The 12,002-nt window shown below is 55.2% G+C and overlaps 4 protein-coding genes across 4 annotated transcripts; 2 read left to right on the forward strand and 2 right to left on the reverse strand.

Annotated features, from left to right (window-relative positions):
• Positions 1–414: 414 nt before the first annotated feature.
• Positions 415–1,238, forward strand: BU26DRAFT_346310 (uncharacterized protein). The gene has a single exon (XM_033822385.1). It carries the CDS (start codon positions 514–516, stop codon positions 1,111–1,113), a length of 600 nt encoding a protein of 199 aa, XP_033682367.1. The 5' UTR covers positions 415–513; the 3' UTR covers positions 1,114–1,238.
• A 2,019-nt stretch (positions 1,239–3,257) lies between these two features.
• Positions 3,258–4,720, reverse strand: BU26DRAFT_532027 (uncharacterized protein; the record flags this gene model as incomplete). The annotated part of the gene is made up of 2 exons (XM_033831072.1): positions 3,258–3,914; positions 3,962–4,720. 2 exons carry the CDS (start codon positions 4,718–4,720, stop codon positions 3,258–3,260), a joined length of 1,416 nt encoding a protein of 471 aa, XP_033682368.1.
• Positions 4,721–6,086: 1,366 nt separating this feature from the next.
• Positions 6,087–8,128, reverse strand: BU26DRAFT_597255 (uncharacterized protein; the record flags this gene model as incomplete). Its single annotated transcript, XM_033834994.1, has 5 exons — positions 6,087–6,325; positions 6,375–6,407; positions 6,488–7,108; positions 7,157–7,639; positions 7,691–8,128. 5 exons carry the CDS (start codon positions 8,126–8,128, stop codon positions 6,308–6,310), a joined length of 1,593 nt encoding a protein of 530 aa, XP_033682369.1. The 3' UTR covers positions 6,087–6,307.
• Positions 8,129–8,416: 288 nt separating this feature from the next.
• BU26DRAFT_429777 (XLF-domain-containing protein) lies at positions 8,417–10,158 on the forward strand (the record flags this gene model as incomplete). The annotated part of the gene is made up of 2 exons (XM_033823844.1): positions 8,417–9,352; positions 9,409–10,158. 2 exons carry the CDS (start codon positions 8,417–8,419, stop codon positions 10,156–10,158), a joined length of 1,686 nt encoding a protein of 561 aa, XP_033682370.1.
• Between the last annotated feature and the right edge of the window lie 1,844 nt (positions 10,159–12,002).

Consider the following 12,002-nt stretch of genomic DNA (forward strand, 5'->3'; position numbering starts at 1 on the left):
TCGAAGTTGTCAAAGTGCCCCGGATGCGCAAGACCTTTTCCCCGTGCCGCGTTCTGCAAGTAGATAACAGGGATAGAGAGGGATATCGCTTGGGGACAGCAAAAGAGCGAGAACATCCCGTGTGGGGGACATGCAGGTGCTGTGTGACGTGTAGTTCTCTGCATGGGGTGGACAAGGTCTGCGGTACGACCGTTGCCGGTCGATTCGAGACCACGGGCCGGGCTCGCGGTCGACAAACGCTGGAAGCCGCCTGCCAGATGTCTGCCAGATGGCCATCGAGATCTCGAGCAGCCGGAATGCAATAGCAGATGATCATATAGAGAAGTCGTATGATGTCCGACCGTTGACCCGGCTCACGGTCGCCGGCAGTGGATTAGGACGGTTACTTGCCTACCGATGGCAGTGGCGCAAGTGCACGACACCGGATTGCGATTACGTCCTTGAACGTAATGGGGACCTGGTGACCAGCATGAAACGCTCGAGCATGCTGCAGCACTGTGGATCTGTGCATGAATGCGTGGGTTTGGGTGTTTTCCCGGGGATTTAGCTGCGGAATCGACGATTCATCGCTGCTTAGATTTGTTCTTATCGCAGCGAGGAGGGACGGATGGCGTCCAACGGTCGCTCTCCGAGCTAAATGGTCAGTCTCCAATCCAGATGTCGGGTGTTTCGTCTTGTGGAAGAGGAGAAAGCACTTGCGTTGGCCACAGATTGTGCCGCTTATTGTTTTGGAAGCGGGAGCGTTCTATCCAGGTTGGAAAGCTACTGCTCTGTGAGCATATTCTCAATCAAGTGCCCAAGTGGCTCCTCTCTAGTCCTTGCTTTGCATGTAGAGGTATGGTAAGCGCATCCAGGTTCTCCTCCGAATCGCTCGCGCGGGGTAGCACAAGCAAGAAATCCACTCTCACGAAGAAGTACGCCTGCAGCGTCCCTCAACCGTCAAAAGCGCATGCCGTAGGGCTTTCGCGGGGATGCGGAAGCCGCGGCGTACATGATCATTGCAGGCTCACTAGGGCTAATCCAGACACCATTGGTGGACCATTGGGTAATGGTGGTGACGTTTCGAGCGACTTGCATGTTGGCTTGATTAGGCTCGTACCACATTGCATATGACTGATTCGTGCCACAACGTTTTTCGACACCTGTCGTAGTCATTCCTAGGTATTGTCCGTTTACCCGCCCATGGCATCGTTACCTCAGCACACCCTCGCGCCTTCGGTGGGGGTAATGAAAGACCTAGCGAGCATCAGCTTCCATATCGAGCGGAGTATTCCATGCAAAGCTGTCACTGCAGCAGCTCCATACTTTGTTTTCAGAAACAGCGATTGAACACCAACTTCAAGATTGCGCTCATGCCTGTCTAATGTCAAGATGTTCCCTTTTCGAAATGGCTATCTTGAAGTGGGCGCAAGAAGCGGCAAGATGCATCTCTTCATCGGGCCGCGACCATGCAAGCCTCTGCAAGGCGTTGGAATTACCCGCTGAGGCTTCGCCTACTCAAGCAAGCCACGTTCATGCGGTGCTCCATGTGACTGAGCCGTGAACAGACGAAGACCCGATGTAAAGCTGGATTCCTAGAGCAGGGACGTGCAGGTGCGTTACCGAATGTCGTGGACAACGGCTTTGTCCACGTGGAAGTGGTCCAAGCTCCGAGCTGTCTCTGATGAGAGAAACGTCTGTGCGAAGCAGCTGAGGCTGAGAGGGAGAGGAAGAGAGCCGTCGCAGAGCTGATCCATAGAACGCTCCGCGGAAGGGTGACGCCCCATGAGCCTTACCACTTCAGGAGGCTAGAGGAGATGCTTCATGCACCCGAGAGCGATATATGGGCTCCAACCAAGGGCCCGCATGGTCTTGAAGATCGCGTGAGATCGAGTCGACGTTTGGTGGCACATCTCGAACCCGCAATGACGGCTTCCAGAATTACAGATCGTCGTCTGTCCGGAATTCGAGGTGTTGCAACACCAATGCCGATAGGAAGGCCGCGGAGATGGTGATGCTTTGATAGGCATTGAAGTGCATGGATGACCAGCCTTCTTGGACATGATGATCCTCAACAGTCAAGGTGAACCCCAAGGGGTACTGCTGGTGCCATTGTATGCCTTCGCAGACATTCTACCATAGCGCTTTCCTTCTCTTCACTCCTAGTGTAGGCCGCTCCCAATTCATCCGGGCGGCGCCCCTCATACCGGAACAGGAATCTCCGCCTTACTTCAAACGCGCAACGTCCAAATGCCTCCAGCAAGCTAAACCGCTCTAGTAATATGCCAAGCCACGCGGTGGAAAGGACGACAAGGGTATCGGTCCGCTGCCGCAGCTCGCACGCATGTCATCCCACGCCGCTCAACTCACAGAGTGCAGCGTTCTCTACATGGATACCGCGATTCGTCGCAGGAATAGAATGCGCTTTTACGTGGCGCCTGCGCCCCGAAATGGCTGCCGGAGCTGCTATAACAAGGTCAGTGGTTGAAGGAACGAGCGAATGAATGCACATCGGGTGGCGTGGGCTGCATAGCCGTTCACCGTTCACTGCACGTTCTCGCGCAGTGCGACCATGGACCAGCGGGTCACAAGGCAAAACGGCGGTGCGCAAGACGACGGGCTTGTCGCGAAAATCCCAATTGTCGTGTGGATGGGAACGCAGGTCGGTTGGTTGGTCAGCGGTCCGGCCCTATCGCTTATTTCAGCAGAACGAGGAAAGCTGAAAGGGTAAGGAAGGAATGAAAACGAAGAGAAGGGTGGGATGTTGTTTTGGTGTTGAACAGCGATGTAGAATACCAGCATAGTCATTTTGCCCACCCAAGCGAGAAGGTTTCCTCCAAGAGCGAGGAGTTTACAGTACATGGATGGCGCTATTTGTGGTGCGAGCTCATACAAAGTACCACTCCTTAAAAGCAAGAGAAACGACTGCATGCCAACTTGAAATGTAATTCGACAACCGTGACGCGTTAGCTGGTCTACGGACGTGAGCGAGGAAAAGGAAATCGTCTTGGCCGCACGTCGAAGTGGGTATCAGGCCCACGAGGGCCGCATCTGATATTGAAATGGGAGTTTGCTGTGTCGTATCATACATGTCGCTCTGAATTCGTCTAGTATCGTGGGATTCGTTGGTCATTCGCTTAATACACAAGCGGAGGTGGGCGTCGCAATCGCGTGGAAATGGCGAGTAAAAGAGAGAAACAGCCGATCCGCCGAACGCCGGGCCGAAGGTGGAAACCTACAGGCATGTGGATGCGTCAATAGAGCATCCGTGTGGATTATCATAACGGAAACTCGCTATACGGAGTATCGAATGTATAGGCCGCACATCCGCCGAGAGCCATATCTTCCTCCCAGCGGCCCCGCGAGTCAGGTGTCCGCGGCTCGTCAGCCGTTGGAGAAGGCGAGTTAGTGAAGAGAGGTTCCGATGGGTCGAGTTCGAGAATATAACCCGTGTCGCCGCATGCGGCCATTCCTTGGGAGAGCGGGGATCCCGTGAAAGACCGTGGCGGCATGAGAGCAAGGCTCGCTCCCCCAAGCGCGCTTCCGAAATCGTCCTTGGAGTAGTCAAGGTCAGCCTCTGAGCCTACAGAGCTGTAGTATGGTGACGGAGGGTACGGCATAGGAGTGTCAGTGTTGTAGGTCGTATCGAATGCTGACGGGACCGATCTCGAGAAGTTGTGTGGCTCGCTTCTGTAAGGCTCATTCATGCGATTCGACCTTCGCATCCTCGCGGACCGTCGTGCAGCTTGGCCTCCTTTCGCGCCTGATGCCTGCCGTTGTGGAAGCGGATTTTGCGAGCGATGGCCGCGCTTGTTGGGCTGCTTGCTCCGGTAGCGGGTAGTTGACTTGACGCCCTCGCGGAGGGCTTCCTCGGTGAGTCGCCACATGAAGCCTTTCTTCGATTCTTCGCATAAGTAATCAACTTTCTCGAAGGCCTGTCACAGTTAGCGGAGTAGAGAGAATAAGCACAGGGCAAGCGTACTCCATTCATAGACAGATTGTGACGGATGCTGTTCTGCCAGCCTTTGGTCTCCTTGTCGGCCGCTTTCTCGGTGTTTTTCTTGAACCAATCGTAGATGTCCCGAAGAATCATGGTGTGGCCTGGCGCTTCCTTGAGAGCTCGGTATATCAGTTGTGCGTAAGGCTGCTCCTTATCGATGGCGCCTTCCTCGCCTGCGCCATCGTTCTTGTAGCCATGAGGAGGCATTGGGGGGTCACCACTAGGAGTAGACGACCGTGTGATGTCGGAGTCGTAAGGGCTGTTGTAGCCAGTAAGATCTTCCTGCTTGATGTTCGAAGGATACTGATTATCGTAGTCCTCTCGCAGTTGCCTCAGCTGACCATTGATGCCTTGATCCGATAGGTCCATCGCTTCCTGAGGCGTCTGCGGCTCTATCTGATATGCAGCGGGAGGGTACGATTCTGGTATGTTCATGGGCAAGCCGGTGAGATCAAGGTCATTCGTGTATGAACGAGGACAGCTTGGGCCCAGGTAAGGCGCCGAATACGTGAGATTGTAGTTGTGGTTGTACGGCACGCCATTCTGGGTGTAGTCGTAGAGTCCTACGGACTGCTGGGCGAAGTGTAGAGGTAGGTCGTAATCGAAGCCATCTTGGCCCGCGGGGTCGACAGGGAAGTCGTTGTGTGGCGCCCATTGCATTGCGGTGGAGTCGTTTAGAGTCATGAATGCCGAAGGTCGTGGTCCCTTGGAAGGAGCGGGCTCTGGAAAGGCAGTCGCCATGGCGGAGGTTATCGCGCTGGGTCTGGGCGAAGGCGAAGGCAATGGTACCTGCGGATGGAGCGGGATAGGTGTACAAAATGTGTCCTTGGAGGGCCGGATAGTGCCGAGGCCGCCAGAGAGCTCTACAGAGGGTGGCCGATGGGGTGATTGCGGATGTGGCATAGTTGCGCTGTCCCCTTCTGATGGGTTCGGACGGAGAGGGGATCGAGCGTATCGCTGAAGGGAAATCGGACGGCGAACACTGCCAACGCTTCTTGTGAGACGAAACCGGTGGTGGGATATAGGCAAGCGAATTGAACAATGGTCCTCCCGAATGGAGCAAAGTGGCGATCGAGACATTTTGAGTGCGCTTCAAGGCGCCAGAGGACGCGGGATTGGCGGGAGAGGCTCTCATTGTCACCCGGCAGCGGGAGCCCGCCGCCTGCCTGCCAGCGCACATGCAGAGATTGAAGCTGTAGCTTGGGGCAAGGCTTGGGCGAGGCAAACAAACATCAGATATGTCGAAGGGGCCACCAGGCCGATACAGCGAGTGTGTCACGGGGCCGAAAGACCAATATTCCTCGCTGCGCTGCCGACGTTGCCCAGGTGGCGTCTCCCGAGCCGGGCCTACCAGCCCCATTGCACCACTGCCAGATACTATAGGGATGACCGCAGTGTGCGACTGGTGCAGCCAACAGTTTCACGTTGCGAGTCGACTGGCAGGTTTAGAGCGGGCACCTGCAGGCGCATGCAACATCAAAGGGGTGCAGAGTAATCGCGCAAGACAATGCTGTCTCCGCCCGTTTCCATGCATGTCTTCTAGAAGTGTGACGGACGGGGCCCCATTGTTCATCTCTCGGAGGGGGTCAGTGAATAGGCTTCACCTGCGTCGCCTAGTCACTCTGGAATAGGAGCACTTAAATGCTGTTGACATCCATGGACAGACTTGTCTCACGTGCGGCCACCGGGCATGGAAGCCAAAGGCGGTGTCGGAAAAATGGGGCTTGACAGAGATCTAACGAGAAGCAATCCGACCCGTATAGAGGCAGCGGTAAGCAGCCGTTGGGTGCCCCACAATCGGAACGTAACACAATCTTACGGCCATTTTCCGGTGAGAGACTCCATCTCACTACCCGTTCTAGCATCCCGCGGTAGTGCCAGTTCCCGATTGGCTACTCTGCCCTTCAACGTTCCAGTATTAGCTGGAACCACACATAGAGCCAGGCCGATTGGGGATCGAAAATACTGTAACGGATCTTTATGAAGTCAAGGTTTGGATGATAAAGCCTGTAATCCGCCACCGCTATTCTGCGGCGGATACGCTAGACCTTCCCCGGACCCAGCCTTGGACCCCGTCGATGCGCCAAATGCGCTGGACAGGTGATCAAATCCCGTTCTGAAATAACAGGCCTTTTCCGGTCTCTTCCCGGTTGCAATAGGGCCGCGATTGGCGACATTCAATCCAGCAGCCACAAGCCCCTAGGGGGAACGGGGTCAGAGGTTGCCCAATTCTAGAGAGCACCCTCCCAGCAGTGTGACGTGGGATGAGTGCAGCGGGGTACTTGGAAGCGAGAGGCGGGGTGCCAAGATGACGCGCTACAAGAATACTCATTTCCGGTAGTATATCTGCGAGATGTCAGTATATGGCAGACATCATATTGTGAAGGGACCTTGCCTTCTTGAATTGGAAATGCAGTTGTAGAATTCCCTAGAAAGCGTTAGCCCCCGACTAGTCTCAAGCCGAACGTACGCAGGGGCTATCCCAGCACGTGCGAAGCCGGGACTTACCTTGTCGAAACTGCTCTTAAAGCCGCGTTCTCGTTTAGCACTGTAGTCCCATTCCTTGTCCACAATCCTGAAGGCGATATCCTGGTATGGTGGCCCGGCAATAAAGCGGATGAGGCATGTGTCGTCTTCGCCAGCGGGCGCAAAGGACTGGCCGCGCTTTCTTCCATTCTCGCGTTCGATCTTGTATGTCGGAGCTTTTGACTTGTTGATAAGATCCGGATAGAATATGTTGAACTTGTACCCTTGGACGACCTTCGGAGGCGGGTTGTCGTGATCGTAATGCGTCTGGTTGTATTTGTTCCACTCGTAGCCCATCTGGACACGATTGAAATATCGCGGTTTCCTGGGTTTGTATTTGCCAGCCCACTGTGGTTTTGCGGATGCGATCTCTTCTTCGCCGGCGAAGATTTCCTCTCCCTCCTCGACCCCGCGCGCAACCTCCCTTTCGTACATTGCCATGGTCGCCTGGGAGAAATCCTCCTTCTCCACGGGCGCGAATCGCGAGACTCCTGTGGAGCCAACTTGGCTGGTCTTTGGTTTGTTCATGCTCGACGAAATATCATGAGACTTGTTTTGCATTGGGACGTAGCCCAATTTGAGAATCTTTCGCCGTTCATCAATCTTCAACGCTTAGCACGCATCTTGTGGGTGGAAGACGCGCATACTTACAATGCTCTCCAAGAACCGCCGTTCTTGAATCTGTACCAGGGACTTGTCTTCAGTTCGGAGCTTCAACGATGGTTGCGGATCGAGGGAGGAATCGGAAGCCACGGTTGTTGGGTGACCGTGGTCCGACTCTGATCCCTCTTTGAGCATGGATTGCAGTTTTTCCTGCACAGTTGCCGCGGCGTCTGCTTGTTGTTTCCGTAGCGCCTGGAGTCGCTCGTTGATGATTTCCTGAGACACTCGTCGTAGCATAGCCTTCGCTTTCCATACTCGCAGATTGCGCAGCAGATGTTCCCAGTAATCGTAATCAATCGGCTCGTCGGAGTCCAGTTTCTTCTTGACCTGGACTTCCAGTGTCTCCAATTCCTCGTATGTCTTCGGCGCGAGCACTCGATCGATGTCTGCAGAGACAGAGCTAGTACCGCGGGCTTCGGCTGCCGAGGCTTTGGATCTTCGACGGCGGTCTTTGCAAATGACCTTTAGAGACTGCAAACATTAGCAAGTTGCGCACTGTGAAGCCAGTGATTAGGAACATACGTTCCAGTAGTCCCTATTGCTGCGGTTCGTCTCCAGGGTGAGATAGTTGTCAATCTCCTTCTCGAGCTCAGATAGCTCGTCCTCGCTGAGGCCTTCAAGCACCCCTTCCGGATCTACGATGTCCAGTTCATGATCCTCAACTTCCTCATCCAGAATGGTCTTGGTGGGGTCGACGAACCGAAGGGTGACGGCAAGCCAGTCGATGGGCTTCGCTCGGCCGCCCTTTACGCGCAAGGCAGCCTTCTTCTTCGCTTGCTGCAGCACAAAGCGGTCCTCATCTGCGACCCAGGCCTCCTCCTGCGCGTTCGTGGATCGTTTTGCAGGGTTGTCATATGCTCGTGAGTTTGCGGATCGCTTCGCTGGGATCGTGGAGGGAGGAGGTCGCTGAGGCGGGCGATCGCGGTCGCTGCGCCACGGCGGAGGATTACGGGACGACATCCCCAATTGCTGAAGGGTAGATATGCTGGCCGAGACGCGATTTGCGAGCGTAGATATCGATATCAAGGGTGGGCGCGAAATCTTTCGCCAGTACCTGACTTGGCGTGATGTATTGGCCCGGAAGGAATTAGTGCGGCTGAGCTTACTAAGCTGCTGCCTTCGCCTCTGAAGCAGACTTCCAAGGTTCACAACAACGCGCATACGCCTCGTTTCCATTCAGAATATTCTCTCGTTCCTTCGCTGTATGACACCCACTTTGCTCCAAGCTTAGCACAACCAGAGGCACAAATGTCTTGCTGGCGTGTCTTACAGTTGTCCGATCAACTGGATGGCGAAAACGTGCCACAGCTGCTCATAAAGCCTCGATTTAGCTCAGACTCCTACACCATCTTCCTCACTGATCTCAGCAACATTTGGAGCGAAGAGCTTGATTCTGCCGGGCTTGTGGGTCGAGCGTCGGAAGAAGAATCGCCTATCGAGGTCAGCAAACAAGAGACCACGCAACTAGCCATTCTCCTCCAAAATGTGCAGAAGTCATTGGCCAACACCGACGACACCACCTGTCGTATAGTGCGTGCTACCGCTGATGATGTCGTTCTTCACACCACTATCAGCCTTCCCGAACCCCTCGATTCTCTCAGGTGGAGGTTTCACCTTCGCAAGAGGACTTCCGTTACACTGAAGAACGAGCTCGTCCTACCACTTCTGGTGTCGTCTCATATACAGCACGAAAAGATCAGCAATCTTGTTGCAACCATCACCGAGAAAGATAGAGTGATAACACGGCTCTTGGATCAATACGAATCGAGCAACCTAGATCTAGCTGCTGCGTTCCCTAGCATCAGTGGCCTGAAGTCTGGAAGAAGGCTACTCAAGCGCGATCAAGCGGCAAGGCACATTCCGGGTCTCCAACCTTTCCACCAAGACTCCTGGAAAAGGGAAACCGCGGAACTACATGACACGGATGTCTCTACTCTCAGCCTGTTCCAGGAAGCATTGTCCGAATGCACGCCTAAGGTGCCACCGCGCCTGGAATCAGAAGATAGCAGGAACACATGGTGGACATCCATCGCTACCGCGCTGCATGACCCAAAGCCCACGATGAAGCCGAAGGCAAACCCCATCCCAGAGAAGGCAGAGGCCCGTGCAGAACGGAAGGTACCTGCGCCGGAGAGTGACGATGACGAAACTGAAGACGAATTCGAGACGCATGAGAACTTCAAGGTTAGTACTACTTGGATCAGACAACATTCGAACGTGGAGGTGACAGTTTATTGTAGCTGCGTGAAGCGGCGAAGACATCGACGCATGTTCCGGACCCATTACCAGCCTCATCAGCAAAGCAGCACGATCCAAGCGAAGACGAATCCACAGAGAATGATGATGACGACCTGGATGCGCCGCCAAAGAGCCAGAGCCAGACCCGTCGTCTGCGAAAAGCATCGGCAAGGGACCGAACCTCAATGGCAGACACTTCCAGCCCACCCAGCAAAAGAGCTACTTCGACGCGGTTGGCGTCTCCACCACCTAGTATGAGGTCTCCGCCAGTACCGAAAGCAAAAGGGAAAGGCTTCAGGATAGGGGGCAAAGCGAACAAAGGAGCAGCCGAGTCGCCGGCGCTTTCGTCAGAAGAAGCTCAAAAGTCGCCAATCGACATCGACGGGGGCGAACAAGGCTCACCAATCCCGACACGACCGAAGACAGATGCTGTCGAGGCAATTACTGAGAGCAAGCCGACGAGGAAGCCTTTCCGGATTGGAGGCAAGGCCAAGGCATCTGCAGAGAGCACGCAGGCTGAGCATGCGACGAATTCAGCACGAGACAGGAAACCCGACCCCAAGACAACCCGAAGTCCTTCGCCCAAGCGCCCGCTACCTACAGTCAAAGAATCCGGGAAAGAGAGTACACCACCAGAAGAAGCTCGCGAGGAAACGACGGAAGAAAGGGCGGAGAGAAAGAGACGCGAATTAAAGCGGAAGAACGAGGAGTCGGCGAAGAGACAGGCACACAGAAAGAAGAGGCGCTTCTAGTGCATGCCTCGGTATGAGAGCGGTGTCCCGTGAGAGACGCTGGTAACGGTGAAAGGCGCCGTATGCAGAAGCGCTGTGATGTAAATATCGGTTGCTGTGGCCAAAGGCCTTCACCGCACAACCTTGGAATGTCCTTCCCTACACCGCCCGCTCTTTCCCGCACTTGCCCTCTGCTGCATCATACCTTCATTGTAAACACGCTTGCGGGCAGCGGCCACTCAGCCACGCGCGCGCGACTTCCTCCTTCCGCCGCCCCGCCGTTGATATCCCCCGTCTTGTCGTCGACCCTTCCGCCCGCTCGCGCACCGCCGCCGACAAGTGCGACCAGTATGTGTATATATCGTTATGTCTATTACTCGCGCTGCCAACACTCGGAACTCTACCGAGTAACTTATTGCGACAAGGCGAACGCACTCGGGCAGCCCCAGCGGTAAGTCTCCATACAGCCGGCACGCCTTCCTATAACTGACGCTGTCCAATAGAGACGATCGTTATCGGCCTGGTCCCCGTGCAGACAATACCCACGGAAGCCAGCCAGGGCCCGCGTTCTCCAGTCAAGCTACTAGCAGCACCTCTTCTACACAGCATCATACCAGCAACATGTCGACCCTCACCCCGTCCGAGGCCAGGTCCTCCCTCGGCTGGCAAGACACCGCGGCGGCGGCGCCCCATGGCCAGCGCTTGCCGCAGGCCGACCTCATTCCCCGTTCAGTTCGGCATGACTCTCATCAAGCATCTTCGGTATTGGATACGCCTGGCTACAGCAACTTGAACATTGATATTCCTTTGGACACACAATCTTCACTGTCCATGGAGCTCACACACGACGGTAAGGTCATGGAACTTGTCGCTCGATTCGAGTCCTATACCCATCGCACAGCCTCTGACGGATCACAAGCACACGACGGCGACCGTAACCGCGCCTCGAGCACCTCCACCGTCCGCCAACTCGGATCTGATGCGGAACCAGTTCAAGCAGCGCCGACCGCGCCTCTCACCGATAGCTCTTCCACGTTCCAAGCTCACGAAGACTCATTGAGCCCCCGCAAGCCGATTCCTCCTCAGTGGAAGGCCCCCCCGCGCGGCCCAAACCTAATGACGGCAATCCGAGGTGACAGAAAAAGGCCGGGCCAGGGAAGCTCCCCGACTGAAGTAAAGTCTCTTCGAGGCACCCGCAGCTTGAACTTCCTGACCAAAGACGCCGGCGAGGTACGTAGACCGCCATACACACACTAGCATGTGTTAGCTTCGGCTCTGGAACGGCACTGTGAAGGCCTCCAGCTGGCGCATTCATGCTGGCTTTTCTGGCCGTTCTACTCGTTGAGGACATATGCTAATATGTACCGCCACATTCGCAGACGGTGGAACGCGAGGTCGCATCCTCTTCAGGCCCTTCTTCACCTACGAAGCTGCACCGTAGCAGCTCAAAGGCAAGCCTCAAAAGCCCCACATCGTCACCAGTGCGCAGCAGCCCTCGCCAGCAGTCCACGATTAAAATCACCTTGTCACCGACGAGGGCGTCTCGCTTAGGCGTAACTTCTAGTCAGCATGTGCGGGCACCTAGCAGCATCATCTCTACCGGAGACACTGAGTTCTATTCCTCCCGGAACTCACCGGTGAGTTTGATTGCTCGCCAGGAGCAAGATGCCACTCAGAGTGCCGAGGGTTCGGAATGGAGCTTCGTGACGGCTGAGGAGACTCACGAATACATTCCTCTTCTTAACCTGACTGATGCTGATAGCGATGAGCAGGGTGCACGAGGTCCTGATACGCTTCATCATGCTTCCCACTCGCGAGGCAAATCAGAGCCACAGGTCAAACTACCGGCGATTACGACAAAAGCC

The sequence above is a fragment of the Trematosphaeria pertusa genome, assembly GCF_010094035.1.
Source record: "Trematosphaeria pertusa strain CBS 122368 unplaced genomic scaffold BU26scaffold_9, whole genome shotgun sequence".
In the NCBI taxonomy this organism is placed as follows: Eukaryota; Fungi; Ascomycota; class Dothideomycetes; order Pleosporales; family Trematosphaeriaceae; genus Trematosphaeria; species Trematosphaeria pertusa.

What these genes read in the sequence shown, in the direction of transcription:
- BU26DRAFT_346310 (XM_033822385.1), top strand. Translation starts at nt 514, where the DNA reads ATGCGTGGGTTTGGGTGTTTTCCCGGGGATTTAGCTGCGGAATCGACG.